Source organism: Aquarana catesbeiana, linkage group LG03, assembly GCF_042186555.1.
Source record: "Aquarana catesbeiana isolate 2022-GZ linkage group LG03, ASM4218655v1, whole genome shotgun sequence".
Lineage (NCBI taxonomy): Eukaryota > Metazoa > Chordata > Amphibia > Anura > Ranidae > Aquarana > Aquarana catesbeiana.
This window is the reverse complement of record NC_133326.1, coordinates 668,250,649-668,266,765: the sequence shown is the minus strand read 5'-3', so window position 1 is coordinate 668,266,765 and position 16,117 is coordinate 668,250,649. Positions and strand designations below refer to the sequence as shown.

At 42.3% G+C, this 16,117-nt stretch overlaps 1 protein-coding gene across 2 annotated transcripts in view; it reads right to left on the bottom strand.

The window, feature by feature from the left end:
* Positions 1-444: 444 nt before the first annotated feature.
* The window catches only part of LOC141133461 (uncharacterized), a 164,106-nt gene continuing 148,433 nt past the window's right edge, over positions 445-16,117 (bottom strand). Inside the window, exons 22-25 of one of the 2 annotated variants that reach the window (XM_073622848.1) lie at positions 11,780-11,948; positions 4,302-4,469; positions 3,948-4,028; positions 445-825 (exon numbers count right to left, since the gene is read on the bottom strand). In XM_073622848.1, the coding sequence (XP_073478949.1) occupies positions 3,983-4,028; positions 4,302-4,469; positions 11,780-11,948 (383 nt within the window). In that variant the 3' untranslated portion in view covers positions 445-825; positions 3,948-3,982. The remainder of the gene's footprint in view (positions 826-3,947; positions 4,029-4,301; positions 4,470-11,779; positions 11,949-16,117) is intronic. The other variant, XM_073622849.1, reaches the window with a different exon arrangement.

The window sequence follows — 16,117 nt, the reverse complement described above, 5'->3', positions numbered from 1 at the left end:
ATGTCCCGCAGGGCAGTACCTGGACCCCCATAACCATTGTATGCCCAATTACTTGCATATAAGCCATCAAAATGGGCACTTTTGTGTTTATCTTTTTGATTCCCATAGACTTCAATGGGGTACATTCTGAACATTTGCGATGTTCGAGTGTTCTGCCACGAACTGAACAGGGGGTTGTTCGGCCCAACTCTACTGAAAAAGCATAATGCAAGCAATGAAATTTTGAGAACTTGATTATCCTTCAGTATCCTAAAACTTTTTGCAACCCAGTTCACTTTGCAAGGGAACCTTGAAGCAATTTTACTAACAGGGTACATTTTTTAGTATTCATTTTAATAGAAAAATAGAAAATTCTGCAATGACAGTGCATCTTAAATAGGAACAAACTTTAAACCTGTAATATCTGAAACAAAATAAATAATAGTTTTTATACGTTAACAAAAGTAGTTGTATTGATTCCTGTTTTATTACACATATTATATTAAGAATTTTAATTTCTTACACTTTAGGCTATAATAGTACAAATTACTGATTAAATTCTGTAGTCACATTGCTGATTTTTCTTTTATAAAGTCAGTACTGGCATATTGATTAAAAAATGTATAGTTAGAGGAAATGCTAGTAAAAAAGGTTTGTTTGAAAGTCCTCTTGATTCACTTTTACAAATTTTAATTTTGAAGCGTGTTCTTCACAGTTTGTTTGCCATTTTAGTCTTCATTGTTTGAAGTGTAAGGTCTCCATTTTCTGGAAGATGATGTTTACTGGTACTCGTCAAATTTCTGTATGGATCTTTACTACAAAGAGTCATAAACACCTGTTTTAGGTCTGTGGATAAATACAATTATTAGAAATAGAATTGTCAATCCTTTTCTAACAAATAAAATATTATCACTATTATCCAAAAAAGTTTAAAAAACCTAGAGAACGCTAAATGTTTCTAACCAAGACCATGGAAACCTTTTGTTGTGGGTATTCTGTAAATTGAAGTTATTTTTGTTTACTGCTAAACTCTATGACACATTTTTGAGCATTTCTTGTATTGAAGACATTGGGCTTGAAGGAAAAAAAGAGGCTGTTCACTTTGCAAGGAAATTTGAGCAAGAATGTTCCCCCTAACTTAGCGGGTGTAGTGAAAATGTACTATTTTTGTCTCGAATATGTGGAAAGAGGGAGCAAATACTGTACATTTTTTTAAGTTGACTAAAGTTCAGCTTTAAGTATGCACTGTAATATCCCATATAGCCAAGAATAAAATGCATTTCCAAAAAATCTATATTATACAGAAGGTGTAGTTTAGTGTTTTATTTGTTCTGGCAAAAATCTTGAAAACTTGAATGTATGCTGTACTCCTATCTTTAGCTTTTGTTTCTTTAAATATTGTCATATTAAAAAGTATTTCTAGACTACCTCTTACACTCTTGAAGGTCCTGGAGCATCAGGACAATGGAAACACCCAAAAAATGACCCCATTTTGGAAAGTAAACACCCCAACGTATAATCTATGAGGTAATGAGTCTTTTGAACATGTCATTTTTTTCCCACAAGTTTTTGGAAAATGTGGAAAGAAAATGAAAACAGTTTTTTTTTTTACACAAAGTTGTCGATTTATAAGATATTTCTAACACATAGCATGTATATAGAAAAAAAATACACCCGAAATACATTCTGCTACTCCTCCTTAGTATGGCGATACCACATGTGTGAGACTTTTTCACAGCCTGGCCACTTACAGAGGCCTAACATGCAAGGAGCACCGTCAGGTGTTCTAAGGGCATACATTTCAAATCTAATTTGACTACCTATTACTTTTGTGAGGCACTGATGGGCACTGTAGTTGAACTGATGGGCACTCTAGTGGCATGGATGTGGCATGGATGAGCACTGATGTGGCATTGATGAGAAACTGATGTGGCATGGATTTGGCAGGGATGAGAACTGATGTGGCAGGGATGGGTACTGACGTGGCGTGGATGAGTACTGATGTGGCATGGATGTGGCACTGATGTGGCATGGCTGTGGCATGGATGATCACTGATGTAGCATGGATGTGGCACGGATGAGCACTGATGTGAAATGGATGTGACATGGATGAGAACTGATGTGGCATGAATGTGGCATGGATGAGCACTTATGTGACATGGATGTGGCACGGATAAGCACTGATGTGGAATAGAAGAGAACTGATGTGGCATGGATGTGGCACGGATAAGCACTGATGTGGCATGAATGTGGCATGGATGAGCACTGATGTGGCACAGATGAGCATTGTTGGGGCATGGATGTGGCATGAATGATCACTGATGTGGCATGGATGTGACACGGATGATCATTGATGTGGCATGGATGATCACTGATGTGACATGGATGTGGCATGGATGATTACTGATGTGGCATGGATGAGCATGAATGAGCCATGGATGAGGATGGTTGAGCATGAATGAACCATGGATGGGGATGAATGAGCCATGGATGGGGATTGATGAGCCATGAATGTGGATGGATGAGCCATGGATGGAGCACGGATGGAGCATGGATGGAGCATTGATAAATGGATGATCCATGGATGGAGCACACATGTAGCACGGATGAAGCATGGATGGATGGATAGATGAGCCATGGATGGAGGATGGATGGATGGATGAGACATGTATGAGCCATGGATGGATGAATGAGCCATGGATAGAGCATGAATGGAGCACGCATGGAGCATGGATGGAGCATGGATGGATGGATGAGCCATGGATGGAGCATGGATGGATGGATGAGACACGTATGAGCCATGGATGGATGGATGAGCCATGGATGGAGCATGAATGGAGCATGCATGGAGCATGGATGGATAGATGAGCCATGGATGGAGCATGGATGGATGGATCAGACATATATGAGCCATGGATGGAGCATGGATGGATGAGACATGTATGAGCCATGGATAGAGTATGGATGAATGGATGAGACACGTATGAGCCATGGATGGAGCATGGATGAGACATGTATGAGCCATGGATAGATGGATGAGCCATGTCTGGGCACAGATCAGCCTTGCGGGAACTTCAGATCCAACCAACAGTGCTGCTGCACTCGGCCCCCCTCTCCTCACACACTGTACAGATTGGTGTGAGGAGAGGGGAGTAGCCGAACCGGACAAGCTTCGGTTTGTTTACAAGTGAGCACGCCGTCATTGGTCGGCATGATCACATGGTAAGGGGCCGCTGTCATTGGACCTTTACCCTGATCCATGACACGCTGGGTCTGGGAGACCCGACGGTCACGGAAATTCCTGGGTGCATGCCCCAGGGGTCGCGCGAGAGCTTGATTCTGGGTGGACATCATATGACAGACACAGGCTGGAGGGACATGAAACAGGCTGTGATTGGTAGAACACCCCCCCCCCGGATAGCGAACACCATGTTTTTGCACAAAAAGAATAAAGATGTGAATTTAAATACATATTTGTATGACAATGCTTAATCTGTACTATGACAATTTAAAACATTTATTTTATATGAATTATGTATTTTTCCTTTGCATTCCAAGGGCTTTTTTTTTTTTTTTTGGAACATGTAACTGGCAGCAGAGGACTAGAAGCTACTCCCTCCAATATTTCCCTGCAGATGGGCTAGGAAAGAGCTGGATCACATGACAGCTGTATACTGATTATGAAAAGAGGAACATAGATTACTTTTTTTTCTAATTAAAATACATACAGTACCATCATCCGTTTAAAGAGAAGGGATAATGCATATTAAAAATTGTGTGTTTAGTATCACTTCAATAAAGCTTTGTATATTTTTTTCCCTCTTTAAAACCAAAAATAGTAATTTTAGCAAAAAGAAAAAAAGTTTATTGATGTTTGCCTAATTTATAAAGATTGCATGGTGCAAAAGTTTTGGTGGTGTATTAGACTGACCAAAGTATTGTAAACGTCACTTTATATGATTTCTCACCTTCAATGCTCTGTCTTTTTTGAATCAATAATCCATTAACGAGAGTTTTGATTATACCGATACAGTTCTGGTACCAGTGGCCTGATTTCAGAAGAAAAGAATATATGAGAAATGAAAGCAAATACAGTTACAGTTCCATGAACAAATATTTGAAACAACTTTGCTTACGTAAGCTGGTCAATAATTAGGTTTTTTTTTTTACAATTTGACAACTTTTAAAGTCTTAAATTAAAAACATTATACACGGGCCTACCAGAGATCTATAAATTCACCCAGAAATGTACTTGTTATCCTAGTAAGATTACACTTTTTATTCCTGGATATTATCAAAACATGAAACAATTGACTACATACTTGAATGAGTTGGTGCGATAATGACGTCTACGTGAGAAGTACACCAGAATTACAATTACGATAAGCAGGACAACCAGGCCAACAGTGACTCCAGCGATGACTCCAGCTTTACTAACAACCGTATTGCATAGATCCCCCGTGTACCAGTACTCGTCTGATATCTGACAGCTGAAGGGAAAAACGGTTGAAGGGCATTAGAAGAATGACCATAGACAGGTCCTTTACACCACAGGACCTTCTAGGCACACAACCCCAGGTGTCCAAGATTTCAGGTCACACCCTTCATAAAGAACATTACCATATTTTGTTGTAACAATATGTAAATACACTTACACAAGAACATGGTACCTCTACTGACGATTGAAAAACATGTGTGGCCTATAATTAAACAGGGGATAAAATTCCCATTTCAACACTTTGTCTAGAGTTGCCCAGATTCTTCACCTTGCATTCAGTAATATTCAGACCAGTGATCTTGGCACTGCCTGACTGGGACCCTTCAGTGCTGGCACTTCAAGTTCTCCCCTTGTCTAGACTAAGGACATTGAACTATTTACATACTTTTAAAAGCAATAAACAAATTTTAAAAACAAGCCCTTGTTACCTTGCTAGCTGCATGTAGTGTGAACTAATTGATCCTTAAAGATCCTCTAATATGACAAGAAAATTCTAAAGTCGTCCATTTCCAATAGCTTAGAAACACCGGCTGTGGGTTTGCAATAGAGGGCTGGCAGGCCACCAATATCTGCACTCATGGAGGAAATTCTGAGATTTCAATGCATGTGTTGTGAATCTTAAAAATTAAAGTAGAACTAAAGGCAAAACATTTTGGATAGAGTTCACACTGGTACTACTTACGCTCCGACTTTGGGAGCATATGTCGCATGATGTCTAGACATGTGCGCCGTCAATAAATTTGTTTAATTTTGTTCCGTTCCGTTTCGTATTAGCCGTTAATTCATATTTCGTAATCCGTGTTCAAAATTCAATTTGGATTCATACGAAATACTAATTTTTGTTAGGTTAGTTAACTTTTCGTAACAATTACGAACGTTCGTTATGATGAATTTAAAAAGCAAAAAATACCTTTCTCAATATGGCAGTCGTCGGACTCATTATGCTTATTATGAGGGACTCCCACCATTCCTGTGCTGTGCTGACTTCCTCCTGGGGCTGTACCCCTGCTGTGCTCATTATGAGGGGCTCCCACCCTGTGCTGTGATGACTTCCTGGCTTTGTACCCCTGCTGTGCGTATTATGAGGGGGCTCCCACCATCCCTGTGCTGTGATGACTTCCTAAGTTTGTACCCCTGCTGTGCTCATTATAAGGAGCTCCCACCATCCCTGTTCTTTGCTGACTTCCTGGGTTTGTACCCCTGCTGTGCTCATTATGAGGGGTCTCCCACCATCCCTGTGCTGACTTCCTGGGTTTGTACCCCTGCTGTGCTCATTATGAGGGGCCTCCACCATCCCTGTGCTGACTTCCTGGGTTTGTACCCCTGCTGTGCTCTTTATGAGGGGGCTCCCACCATCCCTGTGCTGTGATGACTTCCTGGGTTTGTACCCCTGCTGTGCTCATTATGAGGGGGCTCCCACCATCCCTGTGCTGTGCTGACTCCCTGGGTTTGTACCCCTGCTGTGCTCATTATGAGAGGCTCCCACCATCCCTGTGCTGTGCTCATTATGAGGGGCTCCCACCATCCCTGTGCTGACTTACTCCTGGGGCTGTACCCCTGCTGTGCTCATCATGAGGGGCTCCCACCATCCCTGTGCTGACTTACTCCTGGGGCTGTACCCCTGCTGTGCTCATCATGAGGGGCTCCCACCATCCCTGTGCTATGTTGACTTCCTGGGTTTTTAACTTCATCATACTGAATAATCGTAATTATTATGACAATAATAAAAACTATATTAACGAACATTCTTATTTTGTCAGATTCTGAATCTCCCGTCGACTACCAGTACCAGTCTCCCACCCCCATATTAAAAAAGGTCATTTTCCCAACCCTCACTCAGCAGCAGCAGAAAACCTCTGATTGGTCAACAAAACACCAGTCATTGGTCAACAAAACACCAGTCACGTTTCCGTTGTAACGGAATTTGGATCCAAAATTCGTCAACGAAATTTTACATTTGGTATAAAATTCGGAAGCATAGCAATTCGTATTTCGGATGCTTCCGAACGTACGAATTTTCGGAAATTTGTATGAATTTTCGATTCGTACTAAACAAATCGCACATGTCTAATGACGTCTATAAATCAATGGTTCCCTATGAAAGCGTCTTAACTGGTCCGAAACAAGTCGATCCGACTTTGAAAAGGGTTCCTGCACTACTTTGGTCCGACTTTTGTCCTACTTCAGCCTATTGAATATCATTGAAGTCGGATCAAAGTCGGATCTTTGTCCTAACCATCCGACTTTTGACATCCGACATGATGATTACAACAGCAGAAAAAGGAATTTATGTCACACTGGGATTGTTTTGATTGGTCAAAGGACAAGTCGGGCATCTCAAAGTCAGAGCAAAACCTTATCCTGTTCATTCAAGTCGGATGGAAGTAGGGCCGATGTCGTAGGGTAAAGTACAACAGTCATGTCGTACCAGTGTGAACCAGGCTTAAGAAAGAGTTGTAACAGTTATAACCCCTCACAGTTTTCTTGTCTTTTTTTTTTTTGCTATCTCTATACAATTAGGGAGATTTCCCTTCACTTCTTGTCCCATAGCTAAAACAAGAAGTGAAAGGAAATCCTTCCAAAGTGAGCGAATCCCTGGTTGTCACCAGATCTAGTGGCCCCATTGGAAGATTTCCCTTTGACTTCTGTTCTGTTGACAACCCAAAATTTGGAATTTTCTTTCACTTTCATGTTTGATGGTAACGTTAAAATTGACATATATAGAGGGTGAATCTCCCTAATGGGGACACAGAGAGCAATACAAATCTGACAGTTGTTCTAATCCCTCTACACTCTATCCAAAGCTAGAAAAAATGGTTTGCCTTTTGTTACATTTTCCACAATGCTTAAAGACAAAGAGGTGAATGAGAACTTGTTTTAACTTCTTCCCGCCTAGCGTACGCACATATGCGGCCTCATCTTTAAGGGGTTATACGTGCAGCTGCAGGCATCATCCCGGTACTGTTTTTTAGAGCGGGCGGTCGGCTCTTCAGGGGTAACAACCAATGTGGCTAAAAGCCGCTCAGCTGTTATCCCGGAGGAGCAGGAGGGGACTCCCCCCCCCTCCTGCCGCCTTCCGCCGCTCTTCCCGGGCCTCCCATCCCACTGGAAGACCCGAGACACGATCCAGAACTTCTGCCGGCTAGAGTGAGACTGAAACAAAGCTGGAAATGTCTTCATTCCAGTCTGCTTTGTGTAAACACAGAATCGACGTCACAACGTCAGTTCCGGTTTACTCGGCTGCCAATGGCGCCATTTTTAAAAAAATTGACAGTATTCAGAAGTACAGTTTTTTGGTGATAAAAGTGATCACATTTTTTTTTTTAAGTAACAATGTAAAAAAAAAAATATAAAAAAGAAAAAAAATTTTTTAAAGCGCCCCTGTCTCTGCGAGCTCGCGCAGCAAAGAAAACGCACACGTAAGTCGCGCCCGTATATGTATATGGTGTTCAAATCACACATGTGAGGTATTGCCGCGGTGAGAGCAATAATTCTAGCACTAGACCTCCTCTGTAACTTTAACCTGGTAACCGTTATTTTTTTTTTTAATGCGCCGCCTATGGAGATTTTTAGGTACTGTAGTTTGTTGCCATTCCACGAGTGTGCGCAATTTCAAAGCATGACATGTTGGGTATCTATTTACTCAGCATAACATCATCTTTCACATTTCAAATTGGGCTAACTTTACTGTTTAGTTTTTCTTAAATCATGAAAGTGTCTTTTTTCCTAAAAAAGTGCAAAAAAGTCAACATGTCTGGTTGACGAACGGCCATTCAGAAACAAACTGAAAAACGTGAAATGAAAAGTCTGAAATGAAATGTCTAAAATGAAAAGCGCGAATCAACACTCACCAAACTTCTACTAAAGGGTGGCGCCTGACAATTGACCTTCCTCTTTATCGGCTCGTAGTACGTCTAGTACGTCACTACGTTCGTGTTTGTTGGCCAACAATTGTGTACTGTTTGTATGCAAGACAAAATCCAGGCACACGCCTTCGGACAAAAGTCAGATACTTTGTCTGCAAAAAATCTGATCGTGTGTATGAGGCTTTAGTCTCATATCTAAAGATACATAGGCACTTGTACAATTGTTTTATATTTACCCCAAACTCGGACCCAACCCTAACACTTAATCCTTTAACTGAACCCATAACACTTTATTGTAACCTGTTTTAAGAGAAGCACAATGACTGACAGTACCAACTTCTTTGTGTATTTGCTTGTATGTCTTTGACCCCATTACTCAGTATGTTATTGACTTGAAAGAAGTGAGAATAGAGGAAATCTAGCAATCTTGATCTGCATACATATTTTCTCAGTTTCCTTTAAATGTTCAGTTTAAAACAGCTAACTACATTTAAAGCACATAAAAAAAAAAGGTGCAATAGGGTTCAACTTACTAAAACTGGAGAGCGCAAAATCTGGTGAAGCTCTGAATAGAAACCAATCAGCTTCCAGGTTTTATTGTCAACACTTAATTGAACAAGCTGAAGTTGGAAGCTGATTGGCTACCATGCACAGCTGCACCAGATTTTGAACTCACCAGTTCTAGTAACCCCAATATCTTACAGGTTTTTTTTTTGAAAGCCTGTCTCTTGCCAGAAGGCCACAGCAAAGGACCTTTATATTCTGTGTGGAAGCAGTGGTCTGTCTGCAAAGGCTTCACACTAATACTTAGAATAAAGTGAACCTCCTTACCATGATAATAACACTTAAACGTAACTCTGTGTCTCTTGACCCCGACATAGGCCTATTAACTACTTGCCGCCCGCCCTATTGCCAAACGACAGCGGCAAAGTGGTTTGATATTCCTGACCGGACGTCATATGACGTGATCAGGAATATCAAGCCGCTGCACGCACCCGGGGGCGCGCATCGTGGCGATCGTTGTTGCGGGGTGTCAGTCTGACACCCTGCAACACCGATCTAGGTAAAGAGTCTCTTTACCACGTGATCAGCCATGTCCAATCACGGCTGATCATGATGTAACTAGGAAGAGCCGGTGATCGGCTTTTCCTCACTCGCGTCTGACAGACGCAAGTAGAGGAGAGCCGATCGGTTGCTCTCCTGACAGGGGGAGTCTGTGCTGATTGTTTATCAGCACAGCCCCCCCCCTCGGATCCTACCCAGGACCACCAGGGAAGCCGCACAGGACCACCAGGGAAGCGATCCACACTGGACCACCAGGTATGCCACTAGACCCCCAGGGAAATGCCACTGTGTGCCCAGGCAGCTGCCAATCTGTGCCCAGGCAGCTGCCAATCAGTGCCCACTTCAATGCCTACCACTGCCAGTGCCGCCAGGGATTGCCCATCAGTGCCTCATATCAGTGCCGCATATCAGTGCCCATCAGTGCCACATATCAGTGCCCATCAGTGCCCATCAGTGCCGCCCATCAGTGCCCAGCAGTGCCGCCTATCAGTGCCGCCTATCAGTGCCACCCTATCAGTGCCCAGCAGTGCCCAGCAGTGTCGCCTTTCATTTCCCATCAGTGTCGCCTATCAGTGCCCATCAGTGCCAACCAGTGCCACCCAGTGCCACCCATCAGTGCCCATCAGTGCCGCCTATCAATGCCCATCAGTGCTGCATATGAGTGCCACCCATCAGTGCCGCCTACCAGTACCTATCAGTGCCGCATATCAGTGCCCATCGTCAGTGCCCGCTCATTGGTGCCACCTCATCGGTGCCGCCGTATCAGTGCCTGTCAGTGCCGCCTTATCAGTGCCCATCAGTGAAAGAGAAAACTTACTTATTTACAATTTTTTTTAACAGAAACAAAAGCAAAACTTTTATTTTTTTCAAAATTGTCGGTCTTTTTTTATTTGTTTAGCAAAAAATAAAAACCACAGAGGTGATCAAATACCACCAAAAGAAAGCTCTATTTGTGGGAACAAAATGATAAAAATTTAGTTTGGGTACAGTGATGGATGACCGCGCAATTGTTATTCAAACTACGACAGCGCTGAAAGCTGAAAATTGGTCTGGGCAGGAAGGTGTCTAAGTGCCCGATATTGAAGTGGTTAATCACCAACTCACACTGACTTTTTCTTAAGCAGTATGCTTTCTTTATCCATAGTTTAAAGTGAACCTGTGCCAAGATTATGCACATTAAAAAAAAAAAAAAGCATAATCCGAACAACCAGTAAAATTGCTTTAACCCTTTCATGGCTAAGCCTATTTCATTTGTTGCTTGCAAGTTAACACCCAAAAATTATATATATTTTTAGCAGAGAATCTAGAGAATAAAATGGCGATCATTGCAATATTTTATTTTACACTGTATTATAGGCTTGATGAAAGATGAAAAAGTGGGTTTACTACTACTTTAAGGAGAGAGGTGAAGGTCTGCTAAACATTCAAAAAAAAAAATTTAAAAAAAATGTTGATCCTGACAAAAATCCGGTGCTGTCTGGTATCCTGTGCGCTTTGATGTGTTATCCAAAACATTGTTATCAGGGAAAAAGAAAAGAATGCAAACTTGACACTTCAGGTAGAGGCACCCATCACATGAACCAAAATTAGCATCATCCTTTCGCAACCCGAACTGGAAAGAAATGGTGATGCAGCCCTCTCCTCAGATCAGGGAAATCCAGCACTGTACAAAACACAGACAGGACACAAATGCCTTGCGCATTATCTTTGACACATTGTTGAAAGGATTAAAAAGACAAATGATATACTCACAAGCCAAGTCAGCTAAAGGCATGTAGATACAGGCAGCACCCAATCTCAGCTCTGAGAAAGGGGGTTAGGTCCCCAAAACGCATCAGTTGGCATAAACATCCTGCCTCCAGTTGGAGGGGGAGAGTGGACTCTGAGATTGGGTGCTCTATGCATCTACATGACTTTAGCTCACTTGGCTTGTGATTATATAATTTGTCTTCTTAATCCTTTCAATAAAGTGTCAAAGATAATGCGCTAGGTGTTTGTGCCCTCTTTGTGTTTTGTACATTGTTATCAGGGAGTATGTGTTATGGCAATTAGGAAGGGGGGGGGGGGTGCTCCTAACACACTTCTTGCCCTAGGGCGTTTCATTTCCATAGATACAGTAAAGTGGGTGACATTTGTAACCCTAGGAGAAGAAGTGCGTTATTGGCAGGATCTTGTCCTAGGGTGTTGCATCTCCATAGACACAGTAAGATGGGTGACATTTGTAACCATAGGAGAAGTGTGATACTGGCAGAATCACCAAGTGAAGATAAAGAAAAAGAAAAGACCGAGAAAAGAAAGAAGACAAATGCAGTTGCCACATCTTAGGACTGGTAAGCTGCAATATATTACAATATTTATCTTTGATACTTACTAGCAACGGGGTCCCAATTTTGAAACAGAACACTGTCCATGGTTGCAGTTTATGGCGTTAGGGTTCAACGTGCTGCAGTCGGTAACACATAAAAGTTCAGTAGTTTTATTTATACCATAATAATACTTATGAAATTCTTTGGGAACGGTGAGTATTTCTGAACACAATGCTGGAGAAAGAGAAAGAAAAAGACAATCTCATTAAAGTCCAAGAAAGGAAAAGCTGGACAAGATTATTATTTTTTTTTTTTATGTCAGAATCATAAAAGGTTGCTGCTTGCCATAAGCAATTGACATTCAGAGGGTCAGACCATCTGCCAGGTTCTATCAATCAGGAATCCCTACTAGGCATGGGTGAATGGTTCGGCCCGAGCATAAGTTCGGCCGAACTTTGGTTGTTTGGATGTTCGGCGAACAACGAACATTATGTGGTGTTGGCGGCAAATTCGAAAGCCGTGGAACACCATTAAAGTCTATGGGACACTAACATGAAAAACCAAAAGTGCTCATTTTAAAGGCTTATATGCATGGTATTGTCATAAAAAGTGTTTGGGGACCTGGGTCCTGCCCCAGGGGACATGGATCAATGCAAAAATACGTTTTGAAAATGGGCGTTTTTTGCGGGAGCAGTGATTTTAATAACGCTTAAAGTGAAACAAGAAAATTGAAATATTCCTTTAAATATTGCCAGGCTATAGTATGTCTGTAAAATGGCGCAGTTTTCCCATGTTTTAGACAATACCACAGCAAAATGACATTTCTAAAGGAAAAAAAGTAATTTAAAACTGATCGCGGCTGTAATGAATTGCCGGGTCTTGGCAATATAGATAAAACTCATTGAAAAAAAAAGTCATGGGTCTCCCCCCATCCATTACCAGGACCTTTGGATCTGGTATGAATATTAAGGGGAACCCCGAACCAAAGATGTAAAAAAAAATTCCATGGGGGTCCCTCCAAAATCCATACCAGGCCCTTCAGGTCTGGTATTGATATTAAGGGGAGCCCTGCGCCAAACTGAAAAAAAAAATGGTGTAGGGGTCCCCCCAAAATCAATACCAGACCCTTATCTGAGCACGCAACCTGACAGGCCTCAGGAAAAGAGGGGGGATCAGAGAGCGCCCCCCCTCCTGAACCGTACCAGGCCACATGCCCTCAACATGGGGAGGGTGCTTTGGAGTAGCTCCCCAAAGCATCTTGTCCCCATGTTGATGGGGACAAGGGCCTCATCCCCACAACCCTTGCCCGGTGGTTGTGGGGGTCTGCGGGCGGGGGGCTTATCTGAATCTGGAAGCTCCCTTTAACAAGGGAACCCCCTGTTTCTGGCCTCCCCCCATGTTAATTGGTAACGGGTACATTGTACCCCTACCATTTCACAAAAAAAGTGTCAAAAATAGTAAAAAAGACAGGAGACACTTTGGGAGAAGTCCTTTATTAAAAAATAAAAATGTCCCAAGATGTAAATCCATCTCACGTCGCCCGATGAGCTGAAAAAAGAAAAAAAAAGCTGCAACAGCTCAACCTCCATGGGAGGCCGAGTGACAGTGGGTAAGTAGGAACTGTGCTGCAGACAAATAAATTATAAATGGATCTCTGAGGGATCACATAAATATTACAAGAAAAAACACAAACATATCTATGTGAAAATAGGAAATATCACATCAATAAAATAATAAAGTCCAAATGTGAATTCAAAAAAATGTCCAATAAAGTGCAATGAAGTTAGTAAATCCTTCCAGTAATCCTTCCACGTGAAAAAAATCCGCCACCAGATAAATTGAATGCTTACCAACTGCAAGCTGTGAAACAGCTTGTAAATAAACCAGACACACAATCGTAATAACGTCCTATTAGGATCGACAAAATGGGGGGAGGATGACCAGGGTAGCCAGGCAGACCAGGCAGATCAGGGTAGCCCTGTCCAAAGGATCAGTGTACAGGCAGCAGGGAGGACCCCTCCTACAGGATCCATCTCAATGCCCCTAGGCTGGTCTGGTCCAGGTTCTCTCAAATCAGCACACTGCAAATGGAACCATCAGTGCTGGACACTTCAATACGGTCCGTTCAGACACACTTGTCTCCTTCTTCCCTCCAGTGATGCTTCTTCACGGTGACAGCTGAGGGCGGGCCACTCGGTGACGTAAATGGACGATCCCGCTTTCCTTTGACGTCACGTGGCGACTCGTCGGGCGATGTTAGATGGATCTACATCGCGGGGCATTTATATTTTTTATTTTTTAATAAAGGACTTGTTCAAAAGTGTCTCCTGTCTTTTTTACTATTTTTGACACTTTTTTTGTGAAATGGTAGGGGTACAATGTATCCGCTACCAATTCACATGGGGGGGAGGCTGGGATCTAAGGGTCCCCTTGTTAAAGGGGGCTTCCAGAGTCTGATAACCCCCCCGCCCGCAGACCCCTACAACCATCGGGCAAGGGTTGTGGGGATAAGGCCCTTGTCCCCATCAACATGGGGACAAGGTGCTTTGGGGAACTACTCTAAAGCACTCTTACCATGTTGAGGGAATGTGGCCTTGTACAGTTTAGGAGGGGGGGCGCTCTCTCGTCCCCCCTCTTTTCCTGCGGCCTGCCAGGTTGTGCGCTCAGGTAAGGGTCTGGTATGGTTTTTTTGGGGACCCCTACGCCATTTTTTTTATTTTGGTGCAGGGTTCCCCTTAAAATTTTAGGGGGGCACTTCCCCCCTTTTTTTATTTGACACAGGGTTTCCTTTAATTTCCATATCAGACCTGAAGGGCCTGGTATGGATTTTGAGGGGACCCCCACACAATTTTTTACATTTTTGGTTTGGGGTTCCCCTTAATATTCATACCAGACCCAAAGGGCCTAGTATTGGACTGGGGGGGAACCCATGCCATTTTTTTCAATGAGTTTTATCTATATTGTCGAGGCCCGACACTTCATTGCAGCTGCAATCAGTTTTGAATTACTTTTTTTCCTTTAGAAATTTAATTTTGCTGTGGTATTGTTCTAAACATGATAAAACTGCGCCACTTTACAGGCATACTATAGACACCCCCTCCCCCCCCGGCACAATATTTGAAAAGGGATATTTCATTTTTATTGTTTCACTTTAAGCATTATTAAAATCACTGCTCCTGAAAAAACGTCCGTTTTTAAAACTTATTTTTGCATTGATACAAGTCCCCTGGGGCAGGTCCACATCCCCAAACACTTTTTATGACAATAACTTGCATATAAGCCTTTAAAATTAGCACTTTTTCATGTTCGTATCCCATAGACTTTAATGTGTGTTCGTCCGAATTTTTTGCCTGTTAGCAAGTTCTGGTGCCAACTGAACCGGGGGGGTGTTCGGCTCATATCCTTAATCCCTACATAGCAACTTTGGTGGTTTCCATTCTGTCTGATGAGATTTTTCATTATGTTCTATTATGCAGAATGTAATTAGAGGAGCTGGAACCCACAAAGGTAATCAAGAACACACAAAACCCCCAAGTTGGTGGGAACAGAGTTTGGAATTTTCAACAGGAAGATATCACTTTTGGAGTATAATAGACTTAATTATACAAGGCTACAAGGCTCCTCATACTACTAAATATACATTTAGGGTGGACTGACCCTTTCTGGGGGTGACTCAGTCTACAAAGCTTCTCATACTACCAAATATTACTTTAGGGTTGACTGACCCTTCCAGGGCCTGACTAAAGCCCCATACACACTATTAGATTTTCTGCTGATTTTTGTCTTCAGATTTACCAAAACCATGTAGTGTAAGGGCCTGCCTGATTGCATACAAATTGAAACTCTTATGCCACGTACAGACGACCGGACATTCCAACAACCAAACCGTGGATTTTTTTCCAACCGATGTTGCTCGAACTTGTCTTGCATACACGCAGTCGCATAAATGTTGTCAGAAATTCCGATCGCCAAGAACGCGGTGATGTACAACATGTGCGACAAGCCGAGAAAAATTAAGTTCAATAGCCAGTGCAGCTCTTCTGCTTGATTCCGAGCATGTGTGGTCTTTTGTGAGTTGGAATTGTGGACACACGATCAGAATTTCCGACAAGTTTTTTTGTCGGAAAATTTGAGAACCAGCTCTCAAAATGTCGGATGGAGCATACACACGGTCGGAATTTCCGACAACAAGCTCACATCGAACATTTGTTGTCAGAAATTCCAATCGTCTGTGCGCGGCATTAAGGTTTGACCTCATATTATATGGTTTTGGTAAATCTGGGGATTTTGCTTTTTCATCAGACAAAAGCTGGATGTGCAGACTATAAATTTTTTGTCGGATGTGAAAGTCCGATTTTTGTTTCATTAGTACGGTTTTCATACAGAAAAAAAACGTAAGCGCA